General features: G+C 46.2%; 1 protein-coding gene across 1 annotated transcript in view; it reads left to right on the top strand.

Moving 5' to 3' along the window:
* Window positions 1-14,225, top strand: part of LOC144821566 (ATP-dependent RNA helicase homolog DQX1-like) — a 306,705-nt gene that overhangs the window by 231,788 nt on the left and 60,692 nt on the right. The window contains exons 8-10 of the mRNA XM_078678753.1: window positions 1,178-1,369; window positions 3,509-3,634; window positions 9,478-9,668. Of these exons, the coding sequence (XP_078534879.1) occupies window positions 1,178-1,369; window positions 3,509-3,634; window positions 9,478-9,668 (509 nt within the window). The remainder of the gene's footprint in view (window positions 1-1,177; window positions 1,370-3,508; window positions 3,635-9,477; window positions 9,669-14,225) is intronic.

Genomic DNA, 14,225 nt, shown 5'->3' on the forward strand with positions numbered 1-14,225 from the left:
GCCAAACTTCCTCAGGTGACTCGACCATGTGAAGAGGAGTTTCATTTGTACTCCAATGTTTATCACAAACCAAACAAGTGGTGCATCCATTGATGAAAGCTAACTAACAGTCTCTTATGCTCCCTTCTCTTCTGTCCCTCTGAACAACTTTTTATTAATCTACTTCCTATGAAACCTTTCCAGTTACCATTCTTCTGTATTTTTCCAATACACACTTGTCCTGTTTTCACAATGGATGCGTTTGTGTCCTCCATTTCGTGTTCCACCTTTTTTTCACGGTCTTTCTCTGTTCCAAACGAAGGTTTCGTCTCTGTTACTCTCATCTCCCGCTCTACCTTCATCCCTGTTTCATGCTCCCCATTGGGTTTCCTCCTACACTCTCTTGATTCCATCATGCTTCTTTTTCTCTGTCCAATTCCAACTTCTTCTGATTCTTTTCTCTGTGTTCTCTATCCCCCTGTAGTTTCGCGCCACTCTGCTGCTGCTGTTGTCTTTGCTCTCCTTCTCTTGCTCTTTCCAATTTACATTTCTTTATTATTTTCTCTGTGCCATCTATCGTCTCTCTAATTTCCCACCAAACTCCTTTGCTTCAGTCTGCTGTCCAATGTTTATCTGCTTCTTCGCATTGATCCATCAGTGTCCTCTAGTCTTCTTTCCCCAGTGTCCTTATATTCTCAGTTGCATCTGCTGGCCATGGTCTTCTCTCCTGTTACCTGCTGTTTGTTATTTTCCCCGGGGAGTGTGGTCTCGCTGGTTTGCCACCACTCTGTTGTTTCTGTCATTCTGAGTTTGAGCTACTAGCTTTTGTTTGGCTTCTCCTGTCCCTTTACCTTTACTCCTCATTATTTCTCTCTGCCGTGTCTCTGCCTTCCTCCAGTCTATGTTGCTTCTACTATGTGAAGTTTGAAGTGCTTGATCTCACCCCTCTTCTTTGATTGTTTACTTGCTTCATCGTATTACTCTTTCTTTACCCTTTGACAACTCTGTCTTCTTCTGAGCACTGTTGCTTCCATCATGCCAAGTTTGAACTGCTTGCTTTTGCTCCACTGGTGCATCTACCTTTGTCTATTTACCTACTTCATCTTATTACTTTCTCTATATCCTCTGCCATGTCTGTCTTCCTTTGCTGTCCATGCAATCATGTAGATTTGCTTGTTCTCTTTCTTGTCTCTTGTAGAGCCGGAGTCCCTAATGCAGGCCCTCGAGGACTTGGACTACCTAGCCGCTTTGGATGATGATGGGAACCTGTCGGAGGTCGGTATCATCATGTCTGAGTTCCCCCTGGATCCTCAGCTGGCCAAGGCCCTCATTGCGTCCTGCGAGTTCGACTGCGTGAACGAGATGCTGACAATCGCTGCCATGCTTACAGGTATGATACACTTTGAGCTCTTGGCATCACGGTCACCCTCCGCACATTTATTCCCATCAATGGTAAAGGTATCTGGCTATTGGACAGGTGACCTCTAATAGAGTGAGAAAATGAATAAGGCTTCTGCGCTGGGAACCTTTCCGTAGGTAGGACTCCAAGCAGAGCTTCGGCAGGCAATGATGTGGCCACACCTCATCTAGTATTAAAATGTTCCCACCACTCTTTTTTGGTCAAGACGTTTAAATACAGCTGTTGATGTTACTTTACAAAATATACTGATTGTCCCTCGATTGCACCCACTACTCACTGCCTGTAGACCTACTCGGAATTTGAGGTCGCTGGGCACTGCCAAGCTGATCATGCCTAAGGTTTGTAAGGTACGGACAGGAGGTAGTTCCTTTGGTTTTCTCGCTGCTAGTGCCTGGAATAACCTACCTATGGAACTGAGGACCTATACATCGGAGACAATGTTTGGAAAAAAACAGAAAACCTGTCTCTTTCAATCTCTCCCGGGAAGCTGGTAGTAGGCCTTCTCGCATCATAGGGACTACGGTGTGGAGGGGTTGTTTGGGCCAGTTGCCGTGGTCTACGGTTTCCTAGTGCAGGGAAACTCCACTGGAGTAACCAGGAGCTTTATAATCTTAATAATAATAATTATAGCCAGAGAAAAAATAAAAAATCACAGGGGCTACAGAGCCCTGAAGAGTGTATCGACCACTGCAGGCTTATGGCACCACTTGTCTCATTGTGCAGAACGTGTGCTCACCTATGGTGATTTGGAAAGGCGCTTCATCCCCATCTGTGAACCATGAAATGTGCTTTTGCTGGGAGGGCCGGCAGAGAGTCGCCCCACTTTTCATTTTGGTGTGTGTGTATAAGGTATATGAAGGACTTGATGATCAGTGCCTGGCAAGTCTTCACCCTTTACAGGCATTGTGTGCCGGGGTTCTGTGATCTCCCTCAACTGATAAGTCTGACCGCAATAAATAAGGCAAGCATACCCATTCATTCAACAATAACATTCCTAGAACATCTAAGATCAATCCAGATGGTAAGCAGCCACGTGGTGTCAGAATGGAGAGTCCTCGTATGTCCTCCCATAGGTGGTGTAGTAGTGTGCCTCAGCAAGGCCTACCAGTGAAGAATCCGTGAAGAATCCAGGCCACGCACAATGCATGAATCATGCTTGCTGGCCAGAATCAGTGAAGACCCCAAGCCTCGCACAAGGCATGAATCATGCATGCAGGCCAGAATCCGTGAAGACCCAAGCCCACGCACAAGGCATGAATTATGCGTGCAGTCCAGAATCCGTGAAGACCCAAGCCCACGCACAAGGCATGAATCATGCGTGCAGGCCAGAATCTGTGAAGACCTAAGTTTACACACAAGGCATGAATCATGCGTGCAGGCCAGAATCCGTGAAGACACAAGCCCACGCATAAGGCATGAATCGTGTGCATGCAGACCGGAATCCGTGAAGAACCCAGGCCATGCACAAGGCAGGAGTCATGCGTGCAGGCCAGAATCCGTGAAGACACAAGCCCACGCATAAGGCATGAATCGTGTGCATGCAGACCGGAATCCGTGAAGAACCCAGGCCATGCACAAGGCAGGAGTCATGCGTGCAGGCCAGAATCCGTGAAGACCCCAAGCCTTGTGGCCAGAGTTGTTGATGCTCTATAGTGCTGGATGAGTTCTGCTGTAGGTTACCTAGATGGGTGAATATGGATGCGTTCTGCTACAAGTCACATATACAGTTGATTATGGACATATTCTAGAATAAGCTATAAATAAGGGTGAATAAGGATGTTTTCTGTTGTAAGTCACTTATATGGCTGTGCATGGGTTCTTTGTATAGATGATAGACTCTGGTGGCCAGGGCATTGGTGATGATGTCACTGGAGAATGTTTAGGACATTTGTATTCAGTGCTCTTGATTTATCTGGTGCTTTGAGATGCAGGAAAACACCGTATGTTTTCAGACATGTCTAGTAATAAAAACATAAAGCCTTTTCTGGGGAAGACCGAAGCGTCTCTTGAAATACATTATATTTGTTTAGAAATGTTCCAAACTAACGGTTTGTCTTCTTACTAATATTCAAATGCTTCTCTTAAGATTTTCTTTTCTTCAATCCTCAGCTTCTCCGTGTTTTGTGACTCCGCCCCCGCGGTTAGAGGAAACTGCCTTAACACACCGTCGAGTGATGCTGCATCCTGATGGAGATCACTTTACGCTAATTAATGTTTTCCATGCCTTCAAGCAACGTAAGTAGATACATATTCTAGAAATTAATGTGTTTTCATTATCAGTTGATTCCAGTTTTTTTCTTTTTAATCCTAATGAGCCGTGGGAGTTACATTTTACTATTATTTTATGCTGCCTACATCCCATGGTATTAGACAGGCTATTTACCTGCATATAGAAATGTTGTCGTCGACAGGATAGTCTGCAGACATTAAGAAGTCTGTTAGACATAGGGGTATATGATTACCCACTCTATTGAGGGAGGACGTCAACAATATGTCAAAGGACATGGTACAGGAGGGCATTATTAATCCCACTGAGCAGCCGAATGGCTATAGCCGATTGTAGTTACAAAAAAACAGGGCAGCGACCTGAGATTCTGCGTCAAACTGTGATGCTTTATCCAGAACATTGTAATTGACAGTTTTCCTCTCCCCAATATTCAGGGTAATGGTTCTAAAATTGAGGGGTGTTTAGTACTTGAGGAGTGATTACCACAAGATCAGATTGTACGAGGATTCCACGCCACTGACCAGATTCATCATCACGGAAGGTGTATTCCAGTTCACCAGCATCTGTCCAAAGATGATGCTGGGGATTTCTTGGGAGAAATCTACTTCTAGGATGATGTCTTGGTGTAAGGGAGTTCCATTGAACAGCACAAAGCTACCTTAAAACAAGTATTTGACAAACTGGAGAGGAGTGGAATGACCCTCCGCTTAGACTCTTGGAGATGCCAACCTGGTGAGAGACATTAGGGATCTGCCCAACTTTTCTCACCTTCGATGCCAGTGCTCTAGGCGCTGGTGCTGTCCTTTTACGGTATCAGTGTGTGAAAAGACAATTGCTTTTGTTTTCTGCTGTCTTTCGGCTTCTGAGAGAAACTGCTTCGTCAATGAGCAGAAGGCGTTGGCAGCTGTTTGGGAAGCTGAGCATTTTCTGGCTCACGTCTGTGGTTTGAAAGCTGCGATCAGAACTGATCACAAGCTGTTAAAGTCCTTCTCCCTGATGGTAGCCAATAAAATCTGTCATCTTTGCCTTCAAGCGTTGATTAAAAGGGGCGGGTCACACAAATGAGAGCCACTGTGTGGTTCTGTGACTATGTAACTGATGTTCTGACTGTAATGTAATTGGATGAATACATTGTTTGTCCTTGGTTTTGGCTTATTCTTCCGTTCTCCAGTCAGTTTGGCCTGGTCTTATTTATCTTCCATTGCTTCTGTGTCTTTTCTGCTTTCTTCTATGATTGATCCTGCAGCACTTCGCTTCGTCATTGTTGCAGTACAACTTGATTTGCCTCTCATTACCCTTGTTTTCATTTATTGATCCTTTATATGTTTAAAGGGAAATTATGTGTTGTTGTGGGTTAATCTTGGAACACCTACTGTAGTAAGTAGTTCTCTTCTGAATGTCATTCTGCTCTGGGAGCTGTGTTTCAGTTGGTCTAGGGATGCCTGGCAGAGATGCACTGTCGTAGTCTCTGACTTTAATTAATATTCCTGTGGAAACGTACCTGCCTCGTGGATTGCTTCACTACATAAAGCAAAACAAATGCACACATAGGGAGATTAGTGAACAGCAATATGTCTTTGAGAAAGGCTGCAGCTTCCAAACAGCAAGTGCGTCCTAAAAAAGAAAAGCCATAAATCAACAGACATTTGTTGCATCAGTTGGGTAAATACATCAAATAACACACACTGGTTCTCAATCACAAGCTATACATTGTGTGACATTTGCATCCTACAACAAGGACCTCTTGATACCCCGTCACCGAAACCGGATATGAATATAAATTGGACATCGTAACCATTCACGAAGAGCCGTTGTCTTGATGCACTTCCCAACCAAGCAACAGCAAAACATAAACAAAACATGAAAGCCAGTGGTGGAAGGAGGCCAATCAAAAACCCACTGCCTTCAAGCAACCTTTCATTGTACTTTCTTGAATTGGTGACACGAGTTCTTCCAGAAGCTGCGACTGTCTGCAGCCAGTAGTCTCATTAGCAGTTTCTGATACTCCCTCATCCAGTAGTGTTAGGAAGCTCTGGGTGGTAGCTACTATTTTTGCTGACCTTATTTGGAGATCTATAATACTATCTACATATAAACACACCCCAAATCCAACTATCTTCTGGACCAGTCCAGCTTCCACCCCAAGTAATGGATGAGAAACAGACTCTCGAAGGTTTGGGATGAAATCCGTCAAATATCAGACAAGAGATTGTTCTGCGTGATGATCCCTCTTGATCTGTTTGCTGCCTTTGTAACGGTCACTTCATTCAGCAGCCTACACCACCGGCCAAGAGACCAGTCACATTAACAAAAGCCTGTAATGGCCCTCGTACACTCCCACCACCTCTTAGTGTTATGCTATTCCCACAATGCTCAAATGTTCCTGAGAGTAAAAGCGGCGGAAAACCAACTCCGTGATGTCGCTGATCACTGGATGAGCCCAACACCCTAAAGCTTAATGGCTCCAAGACTTAAATCCTCGTCCTGTGACCACCTCACTTTCTGCCGATTGTCATTCTGCGTCCACCTTCTATCTACTTAAGTCTGGAGTGTAAGTCCTTCCTGGGACATTGACCTCAGCTTAAACTCTAAATCCGGGGCTGTGTTTAGATCAGCCTCATGCCAAAAACACTGCCCCAAAAACAACATTGCATGCGCCCTAAAGCCCCCTCCCGTCACATCTTTTGTAAACTCCTGCTTAGACTGCTGCAGCCCTTCCTACTATGGCTTGCCCTCTTACCAAGTCATGAGCCTTTAAGCAGCTCAAAATCCTGTTGTACGCCTCGTGTGGCTGAGGAAAATCTGTAACATTGCCATCACCACAGCAATCTCAAGTGGTTCCTGTGAGTGATATGATCACTACCACATCTCCTCAGGATCCCCATAAGCAACTACAAAATCCAGAGTGGACGAATGATTCTTCGTGGCCAGACCCTTCCTCTGGGACAGCATTCATCCACACCTACAGAACTCGAACAATCTCCTTGCATTCAGAACACAATTGAAAACATTTCTCCTAAACCCCCTGTTGGAAAGTGGGCTATTGGTAGGGGCAAATGTAGGTCTGCCACTGGCAATAAGGCCACTAACACATGATCGGACCCAGCATAGGTCTTAGAAAAGTATTCCTTTGCTCAACCCTTGGTAACGTGGCTGCGAGCAGACAGGCTTAACTTCAAAGACAGGTATGTAAAGCATTCAAAATCACCATTTCAGTAAATAATTAAGACACAACACAAAATAAAAATCCAACACCAATTTATAAAAATAGGTAATATTTTTATCTTTTAAATGACACCAAAACAAAAATAATCCACTGTAGGGAACCAGAGATATGAATTTTTAAAGATTAGTCACTTTCTAGTGCTTAGAAACCAACAGTGCCCCTTAAGTCATTTCGTTTTCTCTGTCAGGGACACACCTTTATAAATTGTTATGAAGAATTCTCACCACTGTAGTGGGCCGCCTTCTTCAGCAAGCGGGGTCCAGTTAGAACACCTTCCTGGCGTTCTGCTTGCGGGTCCCAAAGTATTCAACACACAATCCAAGGTTCTGGAATCTCCAAGAGGGTCCTTGAAAGTGTGAAACTTCAATTCCGCAATCCACTTGAACAAAACCCCTTACAAATCCACTGTGCTCCAGGCTTTGAATTCTTTGTGGGGCTGTCCAGGTGAGCTCTGTTAATCTGTAGCTTGCAGGGAGTTTCAACTCTTGAGTCTTTTGGCAGCAAGGTAATCCACAGGGCTGTACTTTCAGATGGTGCAGTCTTCATAGGTCAGGCCTTAGAGTTCCTTGCTCACAGCAAAATCTTCAGCAGGGCACTTCTTGCTTCATTCTGTTTCAAGCAGCAGATCTGGAGGGCTCTGCCCCTCTCAGATACTTATTCAAAAATCTCTGGGTCAAGCACCAGGTCACTGCTGACCAATGAGAGCAGGGAAACTCCTCACAGTTATGACCACATCCTGTGGAGTGTGGCATTAGTTTGTCCCAGAGTGCATCATCCTTCCAAATCCATAATGGCTGATTTTCCAGCAAGGAGGTAAGAGCTGGCTAAACACAACCCCTGGGATATCTCATTTCCATGGACCATCCCCGTACCATCTGCACATACCTTTCTTAAGCCTGGCCCTGACTCTGGGTCACGGCTGTCATAGTGGACTGAAACCTAGGCCTCCCCTCTTGCCTTTGAAGAGCGTAGTTTATGACGCCACCTCCTGGCCTGGCATTCCTATTGAACAACACACTGCCCTCCCAGCAACCTGGCTAATCCACTTAACTCTGACCAATCAGGGCAGACTACTGAAAGCCTGAATTTGGACTTACAAACAAGAAAGTCTCATAACTTATTGTATGTACAATTTAGGAGAAATTTAACAATATAATATTGTTGGATTTACTACGACTATTCTGGGAAGTCTTTGAATGGTCTGGCTAGTCCTCTCCTATCAATATATATTAATCAATCACTTCCTACCATGTTAACCTATGGGCCATGGGGTTTGCAATAGGGAAAATGACTTGGGCCACTTTTCAAGAACCAGGGCTTATAAAACCATATTAAATAAGTATTTCCCTAATTTCTACAGGACCCCCACCCCCTGTGCAACTAGGGGAGGCTTCAGGGGTTCTGAATCTGCAGAAATATAGCAGATAATCTATTCCCAATTCTTCTAGCATCAAAGTCGAATTTGAGCAGCTCTTTAATACAATGTGGAGAGTGAAATGTAAAATTTCACTTTACCCAGGCATATAAAACTTTTTTCTAAGGGCGCTCCTTATAGATAACTGACCCCCCACCCCTGGGATACCTAGGGGTGACCCTGGAGGTCCCTAATATGCAAAAACATGGTAGGTGTTTCATTTTTAAGTGTCCCTACCCCCAAAGTCGAGTTTGGGCACAATTTGAGGTTTAAAAGCTGTCCTGGCCACCAGTTATGCTTTTAAACTGACCTCAGGCTTCAGCAGTGCACACATGCAAGTGCAGAAAATCTACTGGCCTCTAAACTGCCATGCCCCAGGATACTGGAGACTTCTAGGTAGTTTCAATCCCCTGCCCTATTACATACTAGGGGCTTATGGGGTAGGTCATGCCAATTACAGGGGTACCCCACCATACCCTAGTGTATGTTGGTGTCTTAACTGTATTCTAATGTGTTCCTTCTGGCTTGGCACTGGCCCTGGGCCTGGTTAAACAGAGCCCTGGGTCAGTCAGAGTCCGTTACCACCAGTTCCAGTCAGCAAAAAGTTGGGGGGTGCCCAGGGCACAGGATGACTTTGCAACACCCCCACACTCAGGCCACCTCACATTTTTTGTCCAGGCTGAATCAAAACAGGGGTGCCAGATAGTCCCACATTGGTTTTGAGAGAGTACACACAGGCTGATTAGAAATGTGTTTGTGAATCAAAGCACTTTCTATCTTTGTGCCAACCAGAACTCTCTTCCCGAAACCACTATATATTCCTCTCCGATTGTACACTTTCTAATCAAATCCACACAAGTTGCAGTGGAATAGGTATCGCCCTGCCTTCTATGTAAGTCTCAGCGTTGGTCTCCTCTGAACATATTACCGTTCCTTTAGGGCACACCTCATATTTGCATAGGATGCGGGTGAAATAGATTAATTTTGTCAGAGTTGACATCCCTTGATCCTGTATTTGAGCACCCTGCGATATGTTGGCTCGTATGAATAATGTAAAGGCCAAAACTATAGATCTCAGAATCTAAAGGGCAGTTGGCTAAAAGGCAGGGGCTGACTGAACATGCCCCAATCATGGTGCTTGTAGCAGCTGTAAATAGTAGGATTCCAGTAATAAACGAGTGGTACTAAACGTCTGCTGCCCCTCTCTACAGACAATGACGACGAGGCTTGGTGTGCGAAGAACTTTCTGAGCTACTCCGCCTTGAAGCTTGCGGACGTGGTGCGGGCGGAGCTGCTGGAAGTCATGCAGCGGATTGAGCTGCCCATCTCCCCTCCAGCATTCGGCACAGCGGAGAACATACAGAACGTCAAACGGGCCTTGATTTCGGGCTATTTCCTCAAGGTAGGAGAAGAGATTGTTATAAATGGGCTCATAGATGCCACACCAGCCTTGCCCTTGCATGGATGTCAAGCTAAGCATTTTTCCTTTGCCCACAGCATGTCTGAGTGAGTTATTAAAAGGGTTGCATTACTTTTTATGTGGCGATTGGCAGCATTTTAACCCCTTCGGTGCTGATGACGGCTCCCGGCCGTCATGAGTCACGGTGGGAGTGTGCTGATGACGGCCGGGAGCCGTCATGACCACGCCCGCGATCGGAATGTCCAGCACCGGCGCGGAATTCCAGCCACGGCCAAGGTGTTAAATGTAGGACCTCTGTGTGTGAATTGTTGTAAGATATTTCACCATGGTGAAGACCATTCAGGAGTGACAGTGAGAGTAAAGTTGAGGTGTAGTGTGTATGTTTGAAGCCAGATGGGAAGCTAATCTAGGAGGGGGGAGTTTGGAGGCCCCGCATGTATGGGGACAGTGGGGCTTCAATAAGAGACTTTACAGCTCCCACGTGGAGGTGATGCATTCTGGAGCAACATGTTGGATAAACAAAAGCAAAAAGGTTCCTGATTTGAGGTGCACAACATAAAAATAGTAGGTGGAGTTTTGCTTCTTTTTTTCTTTTGGTGTTTTCTGGTGCAGTAGAGTTTAGTTGCTAAGTGATCAGTTGGCTGATAAGTAGTTATCAACTAGTTATGTTGAGTGGACTAGGTTGGCCACTTTATCAGTAAGCTGGCTATCTTAAAGATAGACAAGGACCACAGGGATTTGTGGTCCGGCTGTCTGATGCCTGCTTGTCCATGGGGCCTGGTCTTGTAGTAGCACATTGAAGAAGTCAGGCAGTATGTTTTCAGGCCTGCAAGTAATGGGGTCCCATACTCTAACCTGAAAAACACCAAAACTTGCACCGCATTGCAGACATAAAGGGTTGCTATATATTGTTGTATATTATACATAGCCGCTGCAATAGGTCTATTATTTCTATTGGTAACAAAATCCAAATAATCTAATCTCATTAATTGTGATACTGACCGCTAAGGTTGGACTGCCAGGTGGCATTAGATCACCTTCCATCTTTGCCAGTAGGTGTTTCTTTGACTTCTGAATAGTGGCGACCTGCAGCGTGGTCATCTGTGCATTCACAGGAGGACGTTTCGCATGGCAGTAAACCTTAGATAGTGTGTTGTACCTGCCCTTGGTCCTGTCTGTACTCAAGTCAATGATCTCAATGGAGTCAAGTAAGTAGCCTGATGGAAATTAACACCTGCTGAAATTCAGACCAATGGTTTCTCATTCAAAGTGTAGTTATCCAGCAACATGCCGTTGGGCTCTACAACGTACACCCTGTATTTAAGGATCCCATGTTTGAGGGTCAACTGCTGCTTCATGAGTGCTGGTTCAGAAGTTATTTGAACCCACCCTTTCCAGTGACCTGCGTGGATGATTACATTCCCCAGACCTCGATTAGTGGTTCCTGCACAATATTGAAACCCGAAACTTGATAGTACAGCCTCAGACCGTCCACTTATCTAATATGCAGTATCTGCCAACCCATGCGACTCAATAGATTAACAATCCATCCCATCCCAGCACTTCAAATTGTAGTCTGCAAGACAGAGGTTCACATGGGATGAGAATGCCTCCTCCATTGTCAGCTGATGAGCATCACTGCTTTGAGTGCATGACTGCCTCCGAAGCTGGTATCTCTTAGCCATGGCATTGCACTAATATAGCGTGTGTGCAGCGGCCTAGACCTCTCCCTGGTAATACCAGGTCCAGGAGCAGGCATGTGATCTGAAGAGTTGCTGTCCTTGCCATGAGTATCTCATATAGAATGGTGGCCGTGCACACCTTGTTTTGTAACTTTGTAGTTTGACCAGAACCTTTACTGTGTCAATTAAAATGCGGTCTACCAACCCCTCTCGAGTAAAGGTTCCTCTGTTGTGAGACCCAGAACCTTCTGCTGACCTTCCTTGTGCGTGTACGTGTAGCAAGTGTGTAGTACAGTTGTTCGGCTCCGTGTATGAGCCTGAGGACTGAAGCCAGAGGGTTTTACTATGGATGCCCCCGGTTGGCGTGACTCAAGATGGCGGGTGAGGCTAGTTCACCCCGACAGTGGAAGTTAATTGCCTATTTTCGTGTTCCTGGAGGGTGGAGACCCAGACACTGAACTGAGGCGACTGGAGACAGGGCTACTCTTATAACTTGCATGAGGGCATTGTGAGTAAGGGCTTGCTGATTCGTTCTACTTTAGCACACTTGGTCGATTGGGGGTGAAGGGTGGGACGGCAACTTCTCTTGTTCAAATGCTTCTAGGCCAGGCCTGTCGTGTTTGTCTTTGATTACTGCTTCTGGAATGCTAATAAGCCAGGTGCAGAAAAGTCGCACTTAATGAGCCTTTGGTTTTGGGCACTTTAGTTTGGAGCCAGTCTCATTGCTACCTGCTTTGAGAGTCAGCACTTTGCTTGGAAATCTGCTCTTTCTTCTTAAGGAACTGAGGGCGTGCCTGCTACCTGCTCAAGGAAGGAGTGTGCCTGGCACAGCAAGAATACAGACAGTTGAGGTAGAGCACTCCTGCTGCGAGGAACGCCCGAGACTATTCTAGAGACCACAGCAAGGAGTGATCGCTATCATGGGGGGGTGTTCCAATCTCTAAGCACTTCCCATGGTAAACTGCACTGCGACTTTACTAGCTTTAAGTATCTCTGCCTCCAGCTGCCTCTGTTCACTGTCTACCCTTCAGCGACAAGAAAGCACTAGTAAAGTACCACTGTTTCTGATGGAGACTTCTAACTGCAGAGTCCTCACCTTTAGACTTTCCCAGGTGCCTGGCTGGATCTAGGAGATATAAAACAGCGCTGCTCCTGATGACCGGTAGGTAGCGTTGTGTAGCTCCACTGCAACTTTGTTCCTCCCCAGAGGGAGCAACTTCATGGTTTCCAGTTAAAGCTAGAATCAAGTTTAAAACTTTTATGTTTACGCACAGAGTATTACATAAGAATGGCCCTAGGTATATTCAAATATTCAAAACAAGCTAAACAGATATTTTCCTTCCAGGGCACTCAACTCCGCCAATCAAAATCTGCTCTATGTCTCTAAAGGGTGACAAACTAGATCTGGTGGAAGGTCTAAGAGCTTTTTCTGTCCAGCTCCCACTGTCCAGGAAATTGATGTGATACGTGGATTCCGCCGGGGACCACGTTCCCTGGATCCGTAGATGGTCCGAATACGCTCCCCACCCGTGGAGAGACTCATCCGTGACGATAGTCTGAATGGGAATGTCCTTGTGGAATGGAACCCCTTTGAGGAGATTCTCTGCCGAGCACCACCATCTCAGGGACTGTTGAGCGTGAAGGGACAGCTGGATCCTGTCATCCCAGCTCCCTCGCTTCTGGTCCCACTGATCCTCCAGACATTCCTGCAGCGGCCTCATGTGGAGACGTGCGTGTGGCGTGAGGAAGATGCAAGAGGCCATTGACCCCAGTAGAGAAGACACCGTCCTCACTGTTGTAGATGGAACAACTATGAGAGCCTTAGCCTTCCGAAGGATCGATAAGCGTCTCTCCTCCGAAGGAGACACACTTGCTGACAGAGTATCGATGGTGGCTCCCAAGTACTGTAGGCACTGGACAGGAGTCGGAACAGACTTGGACATGTGCATTCTGGGATACCGAGGGTCTCTGGAGAGTTCCTTAAAGGCACGGAATCCCTTTTCCAGACACATAATGGCAGCCTGTGGGGGCTTGTCTGTCCAACCTTTCCTCTCTATCATTTCAAGGATTTTGGTGAAGGGAAGTTTCTCTGTGGGTGAAACTTGGCAATATGTGTAAAATTTGATTTTCTTTGGCTATCCTTTTCACTTTAAGTTGAAGTATTGGCCAGTGTAGCCTTGTAGTTATAGGCTGCATTATTGGTCTTTGATTCTCTCTTAAGTGTCTATGCAGGACTGCAAAGAAGACCGCTTAAGAGATATTTTTTGATTGCTCTGGCGTCCCCGCACCTGGGCGGGACTATTCACTAGATTATGACTATAACAGAGATACCCCTACTACAGAACTGGAGTTACAGGTAAGAAACTACTCCCTCCACGGTAACCTGTTAGAGGTGCAGGCCATGTGCCTCGTGCTGAAATCTTCCAAAAAAGGAGGCTGGTGCAGGATCTCAAGGATACCACCGCCATGGGGTACTGCAACAAACCGGGCTGGGTGGGATGGGGTTTTGAGCCCCGTGTCAAGAGGCCTTTTGTCTCTGAAGGTGGCTGTAATGTCAATCCACTTCCTTGGTCATTAATCAGCTGGCAGGATCTTTGAATGCCCGGGTCAGGGCTGGTTCTAGGCATGTGCAAGCTGTGCACCTGCACAGGGCCACCAAACCCCAGGGGCCACCACGCCAACATATATCCTTAATATATTAATCCAATGAGGATGGATACATATTTGCGTGGTGGCCCCTGGCCGGGATTTGGCGGCCTCCGGCTCTGTTCCACTTCCAAACACCGACCCCTCCCCCCTTCACTGGCCTCCGCGCTCCGCCCCGCCCGGACCCCCTCTTCCAGGGCCCCCTACCTAC

Source organism: Lissotriton helveticus, chromosome 2_2 (genome assembly GCF_964261635.1).
Source record: "Lissotriton helveticus chromosome 2_2, aLisHel1.1, whole genome shotgun sequence".
NCBI lineage: Eukaryota > Metazoa > Chordata > Amphibia > Caudata > Salamandridae > Lissotriton > Lissotriton helveticus.